The sequence below is a fragment of the Amblyomma americanum genome, chromosome 3 (genome assembly GCF_052857255.1).
Source record: "Amblyomma americanum isolate KBUSLIRL-KWMA chromosome 3, ASM5285725v1, whole genome shotgun sequence".
In the NCBI taxonomy this organism is placed as follows: domain Eukaryota; kingdom Metazoa; phylum Arthropoda; class Arachnida; order Ixodida; family Ixodidae; genus Amblyomma; species Amblyomma americanum.
In genome coordinates this window covers 150705595-150724091 of record NC_135499.1, presented here as the reverse complement: position 1 = coordinate 150724091, position 18497 = coordinate 150705595, and the positions used below count along the sequence as shown (strand labels likewise).

At 55.5% G+C, this 18497-nt stretch overlaps 1 protein-coding gene across 5 annotated transcripts in view; it reads right to left on the bottom strand.

Moving 5' to 3' along the window:
• Khc (kinesin heavy chain) overlaps positions 1 to 18497 on the bottom strand; it is a 100292-nt gene that overhangs the window by 68490 nt on the left and 13305 nt on the right. For 2 of the 5 annotated variants that reach the window (XM_077658296.1, XM_077658295.1), the window contains exon 2: positions 11419 to 11469. The exons of the other annotated variants lie outside the window; for them this stretch is intronic. In XM_077658296.1, coding sequence (XP_077514422.1) covers positions 11419 to 11469 — 51 coding nt within the window. The remainder of the gene's footprint in view (positions 1 to 11418; positions 11470 to 18497) is intronic. 5 annotated transcript variants of the gene reach the window in all.

The following is an 18497-nucleotide window of genomic DNA, read 5'->3' as shown; positions in this document are numbered from 1 at the left end:
CAGGTTCGTGTTGACAACTGAATTCACTAACACGAACTACATATTAAGTTTTGATTAGACAACTTATCAAGTGCATGTTAAAGATCCCCCAAATGGTCTAAATTATTCCGGGGACCTCCGGCACCTCTTTCTCTCTTCCTTCTTTCACTCCAGCCTTCCTTCCAAATTCCCTCACGGTGCGGTTGAGGTGGTCCGCTCATAAGCGACAGTTACTGCGTCATTTCTATACCTTAAAAACAAAAACAAAAAACGCGCTCGTGTTCACATTAGAGCTGTGTAACGACCAAAGCTAGCTGGAAGCATTGAGTACTCGCACCAGCGCGATCACGTGCAGCCCCTTGGCGGCTGCCTAAACAACCGACCTACTGTGATGTTAAACAGTTCAACTGAGATAGAACTGCGCGTGCCTACAGGAAGGAGGTGGCGTTCGGAAGAGGAGAACGGGGCAAAGATCACCGCAGTACGAAGCGGCCACAAATGCTACGGCGGAGGAATCGCCGGGGTACGACGCCCCGAAGCACAGCAGCCCAAGCGCCGCACAAATGCGTGACGAGACGCTGTCCTCGTGCGACACCACTTTCATGATCCACAACAGGGCTTCGGCGGCGCTGCACAGAACAACCGAGAGCGAAGCCGCGCCCTCAGTGCAGTTTTACCCGCACGTCTCAGAGGCGATGCTAAGTAGTGCGCATAAATTCGGCTCCGAATATGCTCACCTAACGTTACACACAAATGCAGCGAGCACACAAGTATCGCCAACTACTATACTGTCACTGAGAAAAATGGATGATCGCTATAGACACGCATATTTGTATTTTCTTAAGCTAGCCTCCATACATCAAGCGCACGATCCCCAGGAGAAGACGGATCGCTCATTCTCAGCTGCATGCATGGCTTCACCGCGTGCGACCTACTTTTGTCGACGCCCACTATTGACATGCGTGCATGCAACAAAAAAGACAGAACACCGATGACGCCGACGCTGCGACTGCGCCTGAATGCGCGCAAAGCGTGTACTTTCGTCAGGAAATCGAGAGAAGCCCTCTTACACAGCGTTCCGGTATACGACCATTCCAACCGGATGAGAAACAGATTTCGGTGGCGGAAAGCGCGAAACCGCATGCAGCTAGGCGCCCGGGGGTTGTAAATTATTCCGACGCTGTCCCCACCCTTCCGCGCGCATGTCTTCCACACACAAGTTGCGGCTTGCACATGGACCGGCACACAGGCGAGCGCATATATCCAAACGACGTTTACGGCCCTCCTCACCGAGCGCGGTAGCTTCGCGCGCGTTCCACAAGAAAGCGCGCCGACACCCGCGGCTTGCCTTCCATGCACGATATGTTCACATGCACGATATGTTCACATGCACAGGCGGTGTCAAAGAAGTGTGCTGGCTAACGCGAAATTTCAAAGCACAGTGGAGTTCAGGAACTCCAATAGGTATACTCCAAGACAGTTCCTTTTCGATGCGTTGATCGTGCCTGTGAAGTCACGGAGAAAGCATCTTGAGATGCGGGCCAGCCAAAGAACAAAAAAAAAAACGGCCGTGGCTTAGCTTGGTTAAGCCTGGTGATTGCGAAGCAATAGTGTGTTATTCTCGGATCAGCTGGTAGTATGGCTGGTGGTAGTCTTGGGTTATGCTAGTGTTACGGCTTAAAGTGAATCATCTAAGAGAAAGTCATCCGTCGAATCCGTGTATGCCGACAAACATTTCCCTCACCAGCGCGCCCATTACAAAATCTTCCAGTATCGATTGGCCGACGGTGCCAAATATTTGCTCAAACTCCTTTACTCTTCTCGCATGTTCTTCACGTCGTTCTGCTGCAATGTGTCCTTCGGGTTGAGTCGGGCCAGCCTTGGTGAGAGATTTCTCCGGTCTTTTCTTCGAACGCTCTTGTCTCTGCTGGGGTGTTTCTTCTGCACGCTGTTTTCTTCGCTTTTCGTTTTCCTTCTCTCGAAACGCACGTTCCTCCTCGAGCCGCTGCTGCCGCTGTTCCGGGGTTTCTTGGACACGCCTCTGCCGTTTAGTCGCGTTCAGAACTAGTAGAAGGAGACTCACTGTCGGGCAAACTCATAATTTCTTCCTTTGCTTCTGCTGTTTCCACAGAGGAGGTTGCACGTTGTCGACGAGCTGCATACTGGGCACGCCGCTTAGAAAGTCGTTCTTCTTCCGTCTCCGTAGCTCGCTGATGCTTCCTCTTTGCATTCTGCCGAGCTGCCTTGTTCGTAGGCACCATCGTAACATCTGGCTGTATGACTGCCTTGGCGAGAGGAGCGGAGCTGTTTTATACAGCTGGTGTGACGTCATTCTGACCGTAGCGCCCCTGGTGAGAGGAGCGGGAGTTAGGCCGCCGTTGGTGGCTACCGCCTCGCCTCGCGACGGCGTGAGATGGGGCCCCGTTTTTACACAGCTGGTGTGACGTCACTCTAGGTCACGTGGTGTGCCGTCACGCAGCGAGGTCACGCTAAAGGTCAAAGGTGCCTACCACCGCCTCGCCACGGAACGGGCTGAAGTGCGACCTAAAGTAGTATTGCTTCGCAATAAAAAAAAACTCCCCGCATTCCCTCAGTACACAGTCAGGTGATTTTGGCTCCAATGGACAAAGCAAGCGCGTCGCCCATTCGAGTTTACAACCTTTTTGATCTGAACAAACACCACAAACAAACTGCGCATTCGCATTCCGAAAGATCTTCTCGGAGTCAGCACGAACAGAAACTTGTGTTCGCGCGTGCGTGTTCCAAAATGTTCTCCCATGAGAGTAGCCTCGGCTGCCAATACACGCCTCACTCACGTATACAGTCGGTGGTGGCTGTTGCTATGAAGGGTCGGGGGGGGGGGGGGGGGGGGGATACTGGTCCCGACGTATGTTGGCCCTTTGGGCATCACTCTTGGGGACCAGGGAGGGGGAGAAGGTCGCCGCCGTCGTATCCGTGGAAGTCCTACACCCACACCCTTCGCAGCGATCCAGCCTCGGGGGTTGAGAGAAAACGAGGGAGAAGGGAGGTTGCAAATACGACCAAGCCTTTCGGGTCTCGATCACGCCTCGGACCAACACACGCCCCGCGCACCCTTCGAGACCTCGCAACGCCGAGATGCTCGTGTGCATGCATGCGTGCGTCCACGAAGAACAAAGAGCCGCTTTGCCGCCGCCGAGACGGGCTCCCCTCTGCGGATACGGACGGGGTGCTCTGGACGGCTTCAGGCGCGCCGAAGGTCTTCGGCGAGGCCGCGCTAACAGGCCCACATCTGCCTGCCAAGAGGAGGAAGGAAGGAACACAAGAGAAAAGAGCCAAAGGCAAAAGCCAACGCAGTTCGAAGCAAGCACTGCTTGCGAGCAGCCAGACGCCCTCTACAGAAGAGGACGAGGGGAACCGAGGACGGGGGGGGGGGGGGGGGGGGGGGGGGGGGGAATATAGTGGATATTTATAAAGGGCTCCAGACACTATCAGAAAAAGAGCCGAGAACGACTTCTTCCCGGAAGTTATACACGTCTCATAATTTTTTTTCTTCCCACACTTTTCATCCGCGAGAGGAATAGACGGCCTAAAGCAAGCTCGTCAAAACAGAGTCGGATTAGAAGGAACGTACCTAGTATACATGCTCCGCAAGGGACCAGAACGAGTCCGTTATACTGCTTTTCCGGAAGCCAAGTTTTCGGGTTCCTGGGCGCCGCGTGCTTCTTTGACGCACAACAAAGACGCCGTGCCACGCTAGCAACACTCAGTGACACGCAACCGCTCAGATCGAGACAGCGCGCGCCAAAAGAACCGCTACGACCACTATACTCCGAATAAACGGCAAGTCCGAATCAAGCGAGTTCGCACCAACGAGATTTCACAGTGCGCAGGCTTCGCGTCACGCGATTTTCTCCACAAAACTGGAGGCTGACGCGATGCCCGCATACGGTGAAATCTCGTTAATGCGAACTCGCCTGATTCGAGCTTCCCGTTTAATCGAACTGACGCTTCCGTTCCCCTTATTTCCAACTCCGCGTAATCCAGTTTTCAAGCCTCTCCGGGTTCGAGATATCAAGATTCGAATGTTTCATTACGAGCTCGGACGCACGACATATACTCACTGTGGCATATTATACGAGGCCCCACTGATACATCGAAAGCAGCAGCAGCAGTAGATCGATGCGCACTGCTGAATAGAATGATGAGCTGCATTGCCGGCTCATCCCTTCCGCCGACGAGCGCACAAAGCTGCCCCTTGTTCCGCTCACTAACCGGACCAAGTCGAACAGGACCAACGCGGAGAGCTGGCTTCGTCTGCGTGCCTCGGGTCGCGTCGTTAATCCCTCCACAAGAGGGAGCTGTTTTGTTCGACAGGGATTCCAAACAAAGGGGACGCATTCGTCTCGCCTAGCTGTAGGCCCTTTAATCCAACCAGCTTGTAACCAACCGGCCGGTAACCAGAACAGAGCACGTATACATGGCGGAAAACCGGTCAAAGCAGGTACCGGAATGCGTGCGCCCCCACGCAATGCGTCCTTCACGACTGTTCCATCAGGAAACACGCTCAATTACGCTAGAAAAGAAGGGGGGGGGGGGATAGAAGAGGCAGGAAATGGAACGAAGAGGGAGATAAAGAGGTTGATGAATACCGGTGGCCACCCAATAACCACAGCTCGAGGCCAGCCGGACGGGGGCAAAACTGCAAGCCGACGCGAGCAGCGACACATTGGAAGCCGGGACTTTTCTGTGGCGGCCGTGACCATGAATAGACCCAATAGATGGCGTGGCATGTGGGGTTGAACGTTCCGAAGCCGCACGTGGGACGCTGCAGCGGAGGTCGCGACAACTCGAATTTCGACAACTTGAGCCGACATCGCACAGCATACGGGTGCATCTGCATTTCGCCTTTATCTACGAGCGGCCGGCGCGGCTGGGATCCGATCCCACGACGTTGGGATAGCCAAACCACAGAGCCACCGCGGCGAATGACTTGAATAAACGCAGCGCCCGCTCTATAGAAGGCAGCATAACATCGGTGTCATATAGAAGGCAGCATAACATCGGTGTCATTGAGCTCGTTTAGCACTAGCACAGACCTGCGTGGAGTTGGCACGCAGAGGGGATAAGCAGCGCATGCCTCGTTTTCCTGCCTTCTGCGCGTCCAATTCGGCCACTTCGCCATTAGGTTTCCCACTCATCGCAAACCGGACCAGCACCAGAAGGACATGCACCGACTACGTCGTCTAAACAGCTGCAAACGCACAGCAGAGACAGAAGGACGGCCACCTCGACTGCTGGCTGGGTTTAAATAACAAGCCAGCGAGCAAAGGGGCGCGATCGAACCGCGGCTCAGCTACCGACTCGGCCCACGGCGCCGGCTGGGTTCAACGACACCGCGCGCCGACACGCAACGCCCGCTTAAGTGGCGGCGGCGTATGACGCGCTGTTGTGCACACACAGAGGGCGATTCCCATGAGCGGAGGAAGAAGAAGCAGAGCGCCACCCGCGCACGGGGAAAGACGGCAACACCCGCCCCGAGAAGAAGAAGAGAAGGCTGGCTGTGGAGGAAGCGCGCCCGGAGAGGAAGAGGAGGAGGCTCGGCACGGCTGCTGAGCCAGCTGACCGGAACTCTCGCTGGTGCCCTGGCGGCGGCGGAAGACAAAGGGGGCGGCCGTGCTCGGCGGAACGCGCACTGGCGACGAGGAAAAGAGGGAGAGGCCCCCGTCGCGGTGGCCGTCAACGGCACGCGCAGCAGCAGAGAACGGATGATGCACCCCCCTCCTTGTATGCTACTGGCACGCGAGGCAGGCACGGGGAAGACCCGAGTCGACCAGCTTCGCGGGAGGTCCCGCCTCTTGTTCAAACGACTCGCTTCGCCCTAAACGCCGAGTGGCGCTCGGAACGACACACACAGAGAAGAGGGTACTCTGTGTCTGTCTGCTTGTCGTACAGATAAAAAAAAGAGAAGCGAATGGGACCCATAATACGCAAAAAAAAAAAGTACTCCAGTCGTGACGGATACTAACCCACGAGAACTGCATTTCAACATTTGCGTCCAACTTGTTAGGAGCAACAAATCTCTCTGGGAAAAAGAGGCCAGTCGCGGCACCGGTTCCGAGTTCCCCCCCCCCCCCCCCCCACCACCACACACACACACCACCTCAAGCGCACGACGGCCAAACTTCAGCCGCCTCAATCGGCACTGCCCTGGATCCTAGCCAGCGCTGAGGGCACGATGGCCGTTTAATAAAAATGAACGAGGCCCTCGCATTACCTCCTCCTGCAGCGAACTGCATCTCAGCCCGTAATTCAAAGGAAAGCAAGTTGTTACACGCGGACGCACGTAAGCACACCGAGCAAAGTTATCACGCAATAAGCCCTCCTCGTCAATGTGGCACCGCGCGCGTTTATATAAACGGGCGCGTCCCCGACAGCGGCCGCCAGAATAGATGCACACCGAGTGGTGCGCACGCGTCGTGACCGAGCGCAAACTCGCGGTATACGGCCAGCCAACGGAAGCGACACACGGCGGTGCAATAAGCCGGGCCAGAAGCCGATAAATTGCGTCGTCACACGCGCGGGCGGCACGCCTTCCAAACCACACGGGGGCGCCGCGGGCGCTGCGTGCCCCGGACGTCCTCCGTGCCCGCAGAGGGTGCAGATATACGATTACATCGGCTTCCCCGACTTCGGGGGAACACTAGGGCACGAAAAACAGACAGAACGCTCCCCGCCGCAGTTCCGAGGAAAGGGCTCGCACATGGCGGGAGCCCCGAGGCGCGCAGCACCACATTATGTGAGCTGCACAACAAACTGGGCGCGGCGGAAAAAAGAGAATATAGAGAGAAGAAAGAATACCAAAGCGGCACCGATGAATGCGCCGCGCATCTTGCACATAGCGAGCGGAGCGAATTAGGGGGGTTCCGTTATTCGCGACGCGTGCTGGGCACCCCCGCCTCTGCAAGGCTGCTAAGCTCGTTATCTGCCCATACGTAAAGAGGGGAAAGAGCGCAGTGAAGGGCAAGGCAAGATGGAGATGGCTCGAAGGGAACCGGCCGGCGGCCAGCTCGAGAGCACGGCAGGCTGCGCGATCTTCTTCGCCGAACGGGCGGCGCCGGTCACCTCGTCCACGGCCTGTTAATGGGCCCCGCCGTTATCCCCCCTCTTCCCCTGACTGCATAACAAATCGGGCCGAGCTGCGGCCTCCCTCGCAGCATCGCACGCGGCCGGTGCAGCTCTGCATGCCAGACCGGCCCCAAGGTCAGCAGAAGAAAGGGGCCGGCGGGCTCCAAGTTCGCGCGGAACGAACCACGTGGACGGCTCTGCTTCCCCTGGAACACGGGGAGCCACCAAAGCTGCCGCATACAAACCCCCCTCGATCCAGTTGCACGTGGCATCCCGACTCGCTGCCTTTCGCCTCATTTGCGTGCATGCTCGCCGCGCGGGAACCTGCAATGATCGAGGGTAGACTACGAGCGTAGACTGCGGTACCGGTGGGTTCGCACGCCGAGCCCCGCAGTACTGACTCAAGGCATCCCTCGACAGCTGCGCCTCTGGTATCGGCAGCCAACATTCACGCCAGTCTACACATATCGCGTACAAACCTATCGTCTGCCACCCCGTCTGCCTCACCGGTGCAGTCAGCGACCAACTGCCGCCGACATGGACCTGTTTTTGTCTCTTTTTCTGCCAGCACGAAAGCAGAGCGCCTCCACCGCCACGTGGTCTAAAAAAAAAGAATGGAAAAGAGGTCCTTACGACGGCGCTTCACTAGCCAAGCAGCGGACAGCCTGGAAGTGGCGCGTCCAGGCTGTGCCTGTAATCTCCGGCGATGCGGGGGAGGAGAGCTCGAAGTTTTGAGGACAACTCCCGGAGACAATCCTTTCGGGACAACCCTTGGGGCACAGCGGCCGCAATGAAGGCTATTTGTACACAATATTTGCGACGACTGGCCAATTAATGCTAGTTAAGCCTACCACCCATGCCGTGAGGTGATCGCGCCGCGATCGGTGCGTGGTTTGACGCTCTAAAGTAGTTGCCCGATGACATCCACAGCAAGGGTAACAAGCCTGGCGCATGCCCGACAATCACTTTTTTTTTATGCCGATACAGGCTTCGTCTCCGCTTTTTTTTCTTTTTTTTTAGGTTTCCAAGAGCGATGGAGACCGCCGTAAGCAGGGCTGTGGCTTGGGCGCGCAGAAAAAGCTTTAGAGACCTGCACGACGCCGTCGGTTCATGTTCCATCTTGGGCCGCCGCCGCACACCCGGAAGTCGGGCCCCTCCTACGCAACTTCCCGCGGGACGCTCGGCCGCGCGCACCTGCACACTACGAGCGAGCGGCGGCCCGCAGCGCGAGCACGCGCGCGCTCATCAGGCCGGGGTATTTTCTGCAAACCTGTTTCGGCGGAAACGGGGGCGATTGCGCGACGACGATGATGCCGCGGACAATGGCGGCGACGGCCGTCTTCCTTCCCTCCTCAGCGCTCTCGGCATAATTTATTTTTTACATCCCCCCCCCCCCTCACCCAGCCCCGATACCCTCACACAACATGCGCGCGCCGAGGTGGGATCTCCGTCCGAAGAACGCCGTCTCCTTGTGCCGACACAGGGGAGCTACTTTAAACACGCACGTACACACAAACGATGAGCAACACGACAGGAAACGCACGGTTTTCACGCAACAAACAACTGCTCCCCGATCGTGCAAACTTCGGTTTCCCCCGAGTACTTATCCTGTGAAGGACCGAGAAGCACATTAGTTGTTCCCTTTCATATTACCTTTACCTGGACCACTGAGCAATTTGGTCCCCCGCTTATTCTGCTCACAGGAGCGTCAAAGCGTCGAACGGGAAAAAGGTGAACGACCAGACGCAGATGCGGGCGCTTGTTTGCGTGTGCGCTACTTCCACTTCCTTCTGTCCGGCCAGTCCGAGAGCTGTACACGCACTCGGGGACTGCAGAATGAAGGCGAATACCTATACGGCTCTGCCGAAACAGGACCTCTTCCTATATTATGGCTGTGGAGTAAATGAAGGGGATTACTGACGCAGAAAAGGACAAAATAAATGAATGCCAATAAAAAAAAATGTCGGTGACGGATAGGGGATTCGAACGGCGAGCTAGCCTCACGTATGTCGTCCAGCCTTCTTGCAAAAGTAAGCTGCACCAGAGCGTTTTAATCCGACTAGGTTGATCCCGAACTCCGGTAAACGAAGTAACTTTGCGAACGTCACGGGGACGTACTCGACGAGAAAACCCTCGCATCTCTCCGCATTCTACTGGCTTCAAATAGGCTTACTGCGTGGAAAGCGATACGTGTCACGGAAGCTCGCAGGGGCTAGAAGTAAAGGCGGGGAGAAAAGGAGAAGGGGGGAGGAGGAAACCGCGAGGGCGATCAGCCGTCGCGTCAAAATCTAACGGGAGCCAGGGTGGGCAAGAAATGGGCAGAAAATAAAAAAAAGAATGAATAAAAAAAGACAGGCCCGCATGGGAGGAGGGCGAACCCTGCCTGACGGACGTGCACAGCCGGCCAACGGACCGACCGCGGCGGCAGAGGCAAAAGCAAGGCGCGGAAGGGGTATACGAGTGCAGGTATATATATATATATATAAAACGTCAGCCTCCCCGTTGCTTCACTCACACGCCGAGAGACACGCAGCTGTCGCCGAGGCAACGGCACTGGCCTAGATCCGAGCACCGCCGCCACCCGCAACCGCACTGCGGGTAGCACGAGCAGGCAGCCCGCTTCACCGGAGCAATGACGGGCAACTCGAGACGGCCGGTGTTCGCAGCAGCAGCTGCGCTATTCCGTTTTCGCCGCGCACAGAGGCAGGTCTTCTTTTCCGAAGGACAGCCGACCTATTCGCATGCGAGGCATGGGAGTGGTCGACACGCATGCTCGTCTTCCAGCTCGCGTCTATAGGTAAGCGCGCACTGGTAGAAGAAGACGGGGGCCGCGGCGCGTGTAACGAGAATAAAAAGGCGATCGCCACAGCGATGCAACGACGGGAAAGCACACGTCGAGCCTCGTTATGGCGAAATATTGGATATAACGAATGAGTGACGATTCCCCTTGCAAGTTCGGTCAACACGGGCTATAACGAAGCTACGGGTATAACGAAGTAATTGCCGGGCCCCTTCAACCTTGTTATAACGAGGTTCAACTGTACTACCTGCTTCGACTGCCGACGGACGCACCGAGGAAGCGACACCGGACGGGTGCGACGCACGGCAGCCGCCAGAAGAAGACTGCTCGAGTTTCCGCGCCGCAAAATACTCAGGTACCAGCTGGTGAAACATTCGTCCGCGGTGCACGCGAAACATCCTGCACGTGTGAAGATGACCAGCAGCGGAGCACGAGTTAGCGCCGTCTTACAACGCAGCCGGTCAAAGAGGGGCCCTCGATGAGGTCTTTGCTCCCACCGCGCAGAGAACACAGCCGTCGACTAAGCACGTGCCGGTGTCTCACGGGTCTCGCGTATTTGCTTACATCCTATACAGCTGCACGATAACCGGTGACGCGAGACTCGGAATCGGTACCTTTGATTCCGACGGCGCTGCCCAATCGCCACGCTCACCCGTTATTCCGTCCAAACAAGAACAGCAACCCCATAGCGCTGCGAAAACGCCAGGACCATTGGATTAGATATCTGAGGACTTGGACAGCTCTGCTGTTTTGTCTATGCGGGGAAGAGGATTTTTCGCACACGTACAGCCGTGAGGTGAAAGGCGGAACGAAGGAACAAACAAGCACGGAGATTAAGTGCGAAGAATTTGACGGAAGAATGCCGCCAAAGTCATTGCCATTGGCCATTTAAAAAGAGAGAGAGAGAGAATAACGGTGACGTTAGCTTCCACACGCTAAGTAAGTTATCACCACGTCTCTCGCTGCCGGACAAACACATCAGCACACCCCGAAAGAGCAACAGAATCGAATTTTACCGAGAACAAAAATTAGATGCCAGTTGCCCTCAAGAGTCCCTTTTCTAACAATTCACAGCGACACCGCTCAAAGGAACAATTTCGGGGCCGACTACCGCACGCTACAAACCTCAGTGGGGTTCGTATAACGTTTCGAGACCCGACTAAGGACAGCGGGAAGTTACGAAATCGCCGCACAAATTCCTCGACGCTACTTAAGGGGGGAAAAAAGCGCCACAAGGAAAAGATCAGCCTCTAGACTTTCGCCAAACGCTGTGTTACGCAACAAGCTCTCGACGCCTTCGAACCTAAAAACAACCTGGTCGTAAACAACAATGTGGTCACCTCGCTTAGCGTCAGCGGTTCCGCAGCGCGAGCAAGCTACAAGGGGAAAGAGGCAGGCCTTCGGCGCAAACTGTACAAGGCTTCCTCCGCCAACTGTGGGCAGCTAAATCCCCCCCCAACGGCCCACATTTTATTCCTCCTCCATCGATCAGAGAGTCCAACAATAGTCGGGCAGAGCTGGCGTCAGGTCACCTGCGCACGCTTCTCCGCCGGGAGACGCAGGCAGAACTCGCGCTGAGGCGCCTGCGAGAGAGGGAAACGGAGAGGAGGGGGAATAATAACAGCCCTTGAATAACAGCGGATGCCGTCGCAAATCTGCATCGGCCGCGCAAAGGTAGCAACCGAGGAGAGAAGCACGAAAAACCCGCAGACAGCGGCACACCCCGGCGACAAACAAACAAGAGGGGACCTCCTCGCGGGCCCGCGCGCAGCGTGGCGGAGCAGACCGCAGGCGAAGCCAGCTGTTGGGACTCCGCCAAGGTCGGCGCGCGCCGCTACTCACTCCCCCTCCCCCACCTCACGGGAGTCCACCCCTTTCCCCATCCAACTCCCTTCCCTGCATCGCAACCCCACAGCAGGCCTCCGAGGAAGAGGAGGAACAATAACACAAAGGGCTCGGGAAAAAAAAAAAGCATCGCGCAACGCTCCAGCGGCAGCTGCGTATGAATAATAATACAGGGGGCCGGAAGGAGCTGTGTACAGGACGTAGCGGCAGCATGACATGGGGCGCAGCACTTAGTTTACGTTCAAGAAACGGGCTTAGTTTGCGTTTGCGAGGAACGCGAAAAAAAAAAATCCTGGACGTCAGTATTCCAAAGAAATGGTACTTACAGAAAAAAAAAAGTGGCTTCTCATAGGTGCTGAAATCAGGCTAAGTAACAATCGGGCACTCCCTCTGGAATTACATCGACCTGCATATGCGCGAAGCCGTGCAACTGGCGGTTGCTTTTTATCGGTCGGGAGAAGGTTACTTCGGCGGGAAAATGCGGAGCTGTCTGAACTTCTCCGTGACGAACAGCATTTCGACCAAACAGTGAGAGGGCTCGGATAAACAGAACAGAAAAAAGAAAACAGGGCGAACTATACGAGGACCGTTTACGGCGAGACTGTTCCTGCCTATTCCAAGGTCTGCCTCGACGGGCTGCCGCGGCTCGTTAACCTATGGCGTAATACTTCGCGTCTAGTACTGCGCGGGTTTGTTTCACTCAAACTCTGATTAAAAAAAAAATGGTCACTGTGTCTTCATTTCCTGAAAAACCATTTAAAAAAAAAACAGGATTTGAGTGAAAAAATATCCGCGCGGTACGAGAGGTGGAATATATAGGCGACAGCAGACGAGAGAGCCTCCCTTCGCGTGTGGCCGTGTGGAAACCGCGCCATTTTCCTCGCTCAAAGAGGCGCCCCAAGAAAAAGGCTCGTCAAGGGGTGACGATCGTGGCGTCACGTGCCCCTCTCGACTGTCGCTCGCCGGCGCCGGCGCGACTTAATTGCTTCGTCGGCGGCCGAACGCGCCAGCGTCGAGGCGCCGCCTCGCAGAGCCACGCCTGCACCGTGCCCGCATCCAACGTGCACAGCTAGCGCGCTTCAAACGGCGCTGCCAGGGGAGAGACCCCGGCAATGCACTGTTTGCGGCGACTATATATCCACACTATACCTACACTATACTATACCTATACTATGCATATACTAACCGATACTACGTCTCTACTCTGTCCTGTGCCGGCCACTCGACGTGCTATGCGCGAAGCTTTGCACCGCATGCCGTGACATACGCATATGCGCGGCTGAAGAGAAAGCCGAACGAAGGCAGCAGGGGAGAAACGCCAAGACGTTTCATGTAGCCGCTGAGAGCTGCAGCCACGGAAGGGGGAAAATTTGCGCGCGAGCTTGGCGCCGACGGGCCGACACGACTCACAGAGCGCTCGCTTCACAAACATTCCCCTCACGCCACGCAAGCAGTTAACAGAGGCAAGTAGAACTGCACGTAATGAGCATCACTCGGGGGTGCACGGACGCTTCTTTGGCTGGTAGAGCGTGAGTAAAAACAGACCTCTCGCGCGGCTCTTAGATGAAAAAGTGACAGCTAGCTATACCGCTGTTACAGTAACGGCACACCGGAAACCGTTGTACGGTCACGCCCACAACGCCGGCGCCTTCGCTTGATGTTTACAGTAGTAGTACTGCTTTTCTATTCGCTTCAGGCTGCTTGCTTACGACGCCCAGAGACGCACGCGCACACCGGGACAACTCCTGACGCTTCCGCTGAGGTTCATGTGGGTCTGTCGTCGAATCTGGGACGGGGCATATAACGAAGCGCTGCTGCGTCCTGCGGGGAAGGTCGTTTTATTATAGACGCCTGTGACGTTTCGCCCTTGCTTTCGGGCAGAAACTGCTATTTCGCCCCACGGACGCAGGCCCCGGACAGCAAGAACCGTACAACCCCCGCTACTACCTCTAATTAGCGGCCCGCTGTGACAGGACAAATGAGGGGGGAAGCGGAGGGTGAGAGGGGGCGCGGAGAGGGAGTGCGGCGGATGCACAGGTGATGCGCTGTCGATGCGACAGCCAGCGAAACGAAGCCGCCACAGAGGGGGGGACGGAACAACTGACACGCGGCGTCATTCACGGAGGAGAGACGGGCGAGGCGTTGGAAGGCTGATCTCTGCAGAGAGAGAGAGCGCCGCTTGCCTGCCACGAAGCAGTCAGTAGACAGTTTTAGCTGTGCGTACGTAACGGCTTAGCGTACGCAAGGAGTTTGCGGGGACGGTAGTGCGCATGCGCAGAACGCAAGCGCAAGCCCTGCGTCTTGCGTGCGTACGCTAGCCAGCGGACTGCGTTGCGGCGCTTGCGTGGCTTGCGTACGCTAACTTTGACAAGATGGCGGCGCCCTGCTCGCCCGCTTCGGAATAAAAACATGTCGCCGCCGGATTCTCCGACGCAATAGCTCGCTCAAATGGTAGCGGTTCGCTTTTATTTCGCCTACTCTTGCCCACACACAGTGGTATAAGCGATAACTAGCCCCTGTTTTTCAGATAATTTGGTGATTTTCAAGCTCCTAGGCCTAACTATATGCAGTGTGTTTTCCTCGTAGCAACGACACCTGGCGAAGCAGTTTTCTGGCTTTTAGCCAGTTCTTACATTTTCTTCAGTTTGCATAGTTTTTCTTCTTGGAACAAAAAAAGCTCACAATGCACTCACACTAGTTATCAGTAATCACGAATGAAATGTTCTTCAACCGAGCGTTGATGTCGTTTGACGTTTCATCACTAGATGGCGCCACGTGCGCCTGAGGGACGCTACGGCACGGTCAGCTATAACTATGCTTCGGAGCGGACAGCGTAACGCACGCAGCGCCGTAGCGCTTTGCGTACGCAAGCACTTGCGTACGCACAGCTAAAACTGTCTAGTGACACTGCGCGGTTTTAGGCGGCGCACCCGAGAAAGAATGGGGGAACTGGAGTAGCGTGATTCAGGCGGAACCGTACGGAGAAAGACGCAGCAGGGAGAAGCCGGAACGAACAGAACTCACGCGACGCAGGCCCCGAGGAACACAGCATGCTTATTACCTAAGCGGATTTCAAGCGCGCCAGATGGAAGACGTTGCCGAAGTGGAGGGCTTCGCGAACTGAACCGTTAGCAAAGCCCAGCGTCGCGAATTCGCCACACACCGTTCTCGACTCGTGTATACTCAACACGGAGCTTGCATGCTAAGTGTGACGCCAAACGGTGTTCTCTGTAGCCAGAAATTTCCTCCCGTATTGGCGTCATAGTGAGGAAGAAGATGCGGGAAGAAAAAAAGGGGGCGAGATGTGCGGGGAGAATAGGATGACGTGCGTTCGATTGTTGTATTTTGTTTAAAACCTTGCCTGTCCATAACAAAAATGGACCAAATGCTTATTGTTTCGGATTCACGGCGAACCCATTTCTCAAATTTTAGCGGCAATAACCAATTTATGATATTGGGTTTAGAATGAGAGCACATAAATTAGCATAATGTAAGGCTATGATTTTTAACCCGAAGGCGTTAAGGAGCTCACGTCGCAGAAAATCCGGCGTCGTTCACCGCGAGTGAAAAATCCACGAAAAATCCCCAGAGAAGCAACCTCTATAAAAAAAGCAACCATTAAAGCTATCGCACCACACCGTTAAGGCGGAGCTTAAGCGTCCCCTCCGTTTTCTTTATTTGGTTCCATGTTAATTTGCGCATTAAAGAGTTAATTTCTACCACAAGTTGTTTAACGTGCACTGAAACCCGACAGAGCACGGCGTCTTCGCGTTCCGCCTCCATCTAGGTGAGGCCGCCGCGGCAAGGATTCCATCATGCGACCTTTGGCTCCGTAGCCAAACGCCAAAACCACTGAGTGGGTTTCCCAGATCGAAGAATAACTTAGCGTTTTTTTTTTATGGAGGCAAAACGCTAAGGCGCCCGTGTGCTGTGCGATGTCAGTGCACGTTAAAGATCCCCAGGTGGTAGAAATTATTCCGGAGCCCTCCACTACGGCACCTCTTTCTTCGTTTCTTCTTTCACTCCCCCCTTTATCCCTTCCCTTACGGCGCGGTTCAGGTGTCCAACGATATATGAGACAGATACTGTGCCATTTCCTTTCCCCAAAAACCAATTATTAATTATTAAGAATCACTGTGTGTACGTTTTCCCCCACCGCTTTGTTATCGTTATTTATTATTATTATTATTATTATTATTATTATTATTATTATTATTATTATTATTATTATTATTATTATTATTTACAGCACACCCTCGTGCTGTCGTAGTAAGAACTGAGTGCTCTCACATCGAGGGTACTCAGCTATACAATAGATCCGCAGCCTACGACTGACGTGTCAAAGCCCAGTGAATCCAGCGAACTGTTCCGCGCAGGATCGAGTACACCTAAACAAAGCAAACAAGAAGGCAAGACATTTTCTCGGACCAAAAGTGCCCGCACATACGCCACCCGCATGCGACAGGAACGCGCTCGTTCGTCGCCGACCCCCCCTACGCGAGCGCAAGCAATCACGCGCCGTTTAGGAAGTTATCTCGGCCGTCAATCACGAGCACGAAACAGCCGCGTGTCCAAACAATACAAAGAGAACAAAAAAAACGGGGGGGGGGGGGGGGGGGACAGGTGAGGTTGGAGTACGCGCGCGTGGCACGTTTGCACACATTCGGAGCGAGAGTGAGGGACACGAACGGAGCGTCACATCCTTTTGTCTTCTCTCCCTCTCTCGCTTCTTTCTCGCGTCCGCTCCTAAATATGCTCCAAAAATACCGACGCGATGAGGACAGACGCTAAAGAGGAGGGGAGAGACAGAGAAAGCGATGACAATGGGGCGATGGGAGAAGGATCCCGTTTGCAACACAAAGGAGACGACACTGCACGGGCTGAGGCCAGAGGCCGCACGCGCCCTTCGCTGGCGTCGCCTTATCGGCGCGCTCGTCTCCAGACGCCGCCGCAACACAGCAACGCCAGAGTGGGTGACGAGTGCCTCTCTCTCCACAGCGGACGGCGCGAGAAATATGACGCCTCCTCGCGAGGAGGAGAAGCACCGAGAGGACGCATCCAGTGCGCGTGCGGTAGGAATAAAAGATGAAGCGGCCGCCGCTCGAGCGACGGAGAAAAGGGAGGCGCGGGGCTTTTGCATGTCGCCGCACACGGACACGCACAAAGGGAGAACGAACCGCCCGAGAAATAAGGAAGCCAGAGTCGGGGAGGAGGACAGCGGCGTCAGCAACAGTGGTGTGACGTTATATACGTACCAGGACTCAAAACAGCAAACGGTTCGTGTGTGCGCGTGTATGTGTGTGTGTGGGGGGATGGGGGAGGGGGGGTAGGTCCGTGCCCGTGGAAACAGAACAGCCCCAACGAATCTTTGCATGCATTCATGCACGAGCCTGCTGTGTTCCTTTTCTTGTTCTCGCCACCGCCAAGGCAGCGAGGGATGCTGCTCCAGATACGCTCCGAATGTGGGTTAACGCACGCGAAGACGACAACGTCCACCGCGCAAGAAGGGTACACCTGCACCGTTGGTCCGCGAGCTTTTTAATTTTATTTTACTTCTCCTCTTCTACGGCGTGTCTCTCGGGGTCGGGGGTGATAGAGCAGCGGCCGTGGCAACTGACGCCGCAGACCAAGACGTCTACGTGAGATCAAAACACCACGGGGAGCGCGGCACGGTGCATGTGCACACTTGCCTCGTCCTAACTATTACACGCACGACCAGACGGGTCGGCCTTATCTCTCTGTCCCCCCCCCCCCCCCCCCTCATTCGGCTCGTTTCGGGTGGTGCTTCACCTATGTCACAGTGAAAGAATGCCTATGCAAACAGACTAGCGTCGGCGGAGCACCAGCCACGCAAGGATAGCCACTGGAAAAAGAGCCACAAACCGGACCTTCGACCTCTCCCCCCCCCCCTTTTTTTTATTTTCATGCGCATAACTCACCCCGATTTCTTTTCGAGGCTGCGAAAGACCATACGTTCTGTATTCAAGTTCACTGCCCGCAATTACCGCCCCCTTGATCTCATATTACGCCTTTTTTTGCCACTGGAAAATGGAGGCACTGGAAGTGTACAACTCCCCGGCCAAACAGCGTGAAGGAGATCACGCTGGTTCTGTGGGACAGCTTAACCACGACGGCTTGGAATTACCCCGGCTCCTGTTGTGGCCGGGCGGCGACTTCAACGGGACGCGCCGCGGTTACGGTGCTCGGCTACTGACCCCAAAGACGAGGCCGCGGTGGTCGCATTTTGAATGAGGCGAAATGCTAGGGGCCCGTGTACTGTTCGATGCACGTTAAAGAACCCCGGGTGGTCGACATTATCCGGAGGCCTTCACTACGGCGTTTTTCATATAGTATGAGTCTCTTTGGGACGTTAAACCCCATAAACCGATTTCAACGGGACTTCTGGCCGAATGCGTTTCGCACAAGACCACAGCAAATAGCCTCTCGTGCAGCGGATTCACTCAGCCTATACGCTCCGTGGGTTTACGGCTGTCTGCGCCATTTCCGCCAGAAATAAAAGAGAATGAGCAGTGAGCGCCGACCGCACTAGAACGTTGTTTACGCCGCGCATTCGCACTGCCCTGTTCTGCTTAGTTCGCGCCGTGGCCAAGCCGCAACTCCGAAGTCATCTTTCCAGCGACGGAAGGAAAGCCGCCGGCGCCAAGGGCCGTTCCCGAAAATTGGGATGCCACCACCGAAGAGCGCCCGCTTGCGCGGCCCCGTAAACAAAATCCCCGCGAAGCTGCCCTACGACAATGGGTGGTCC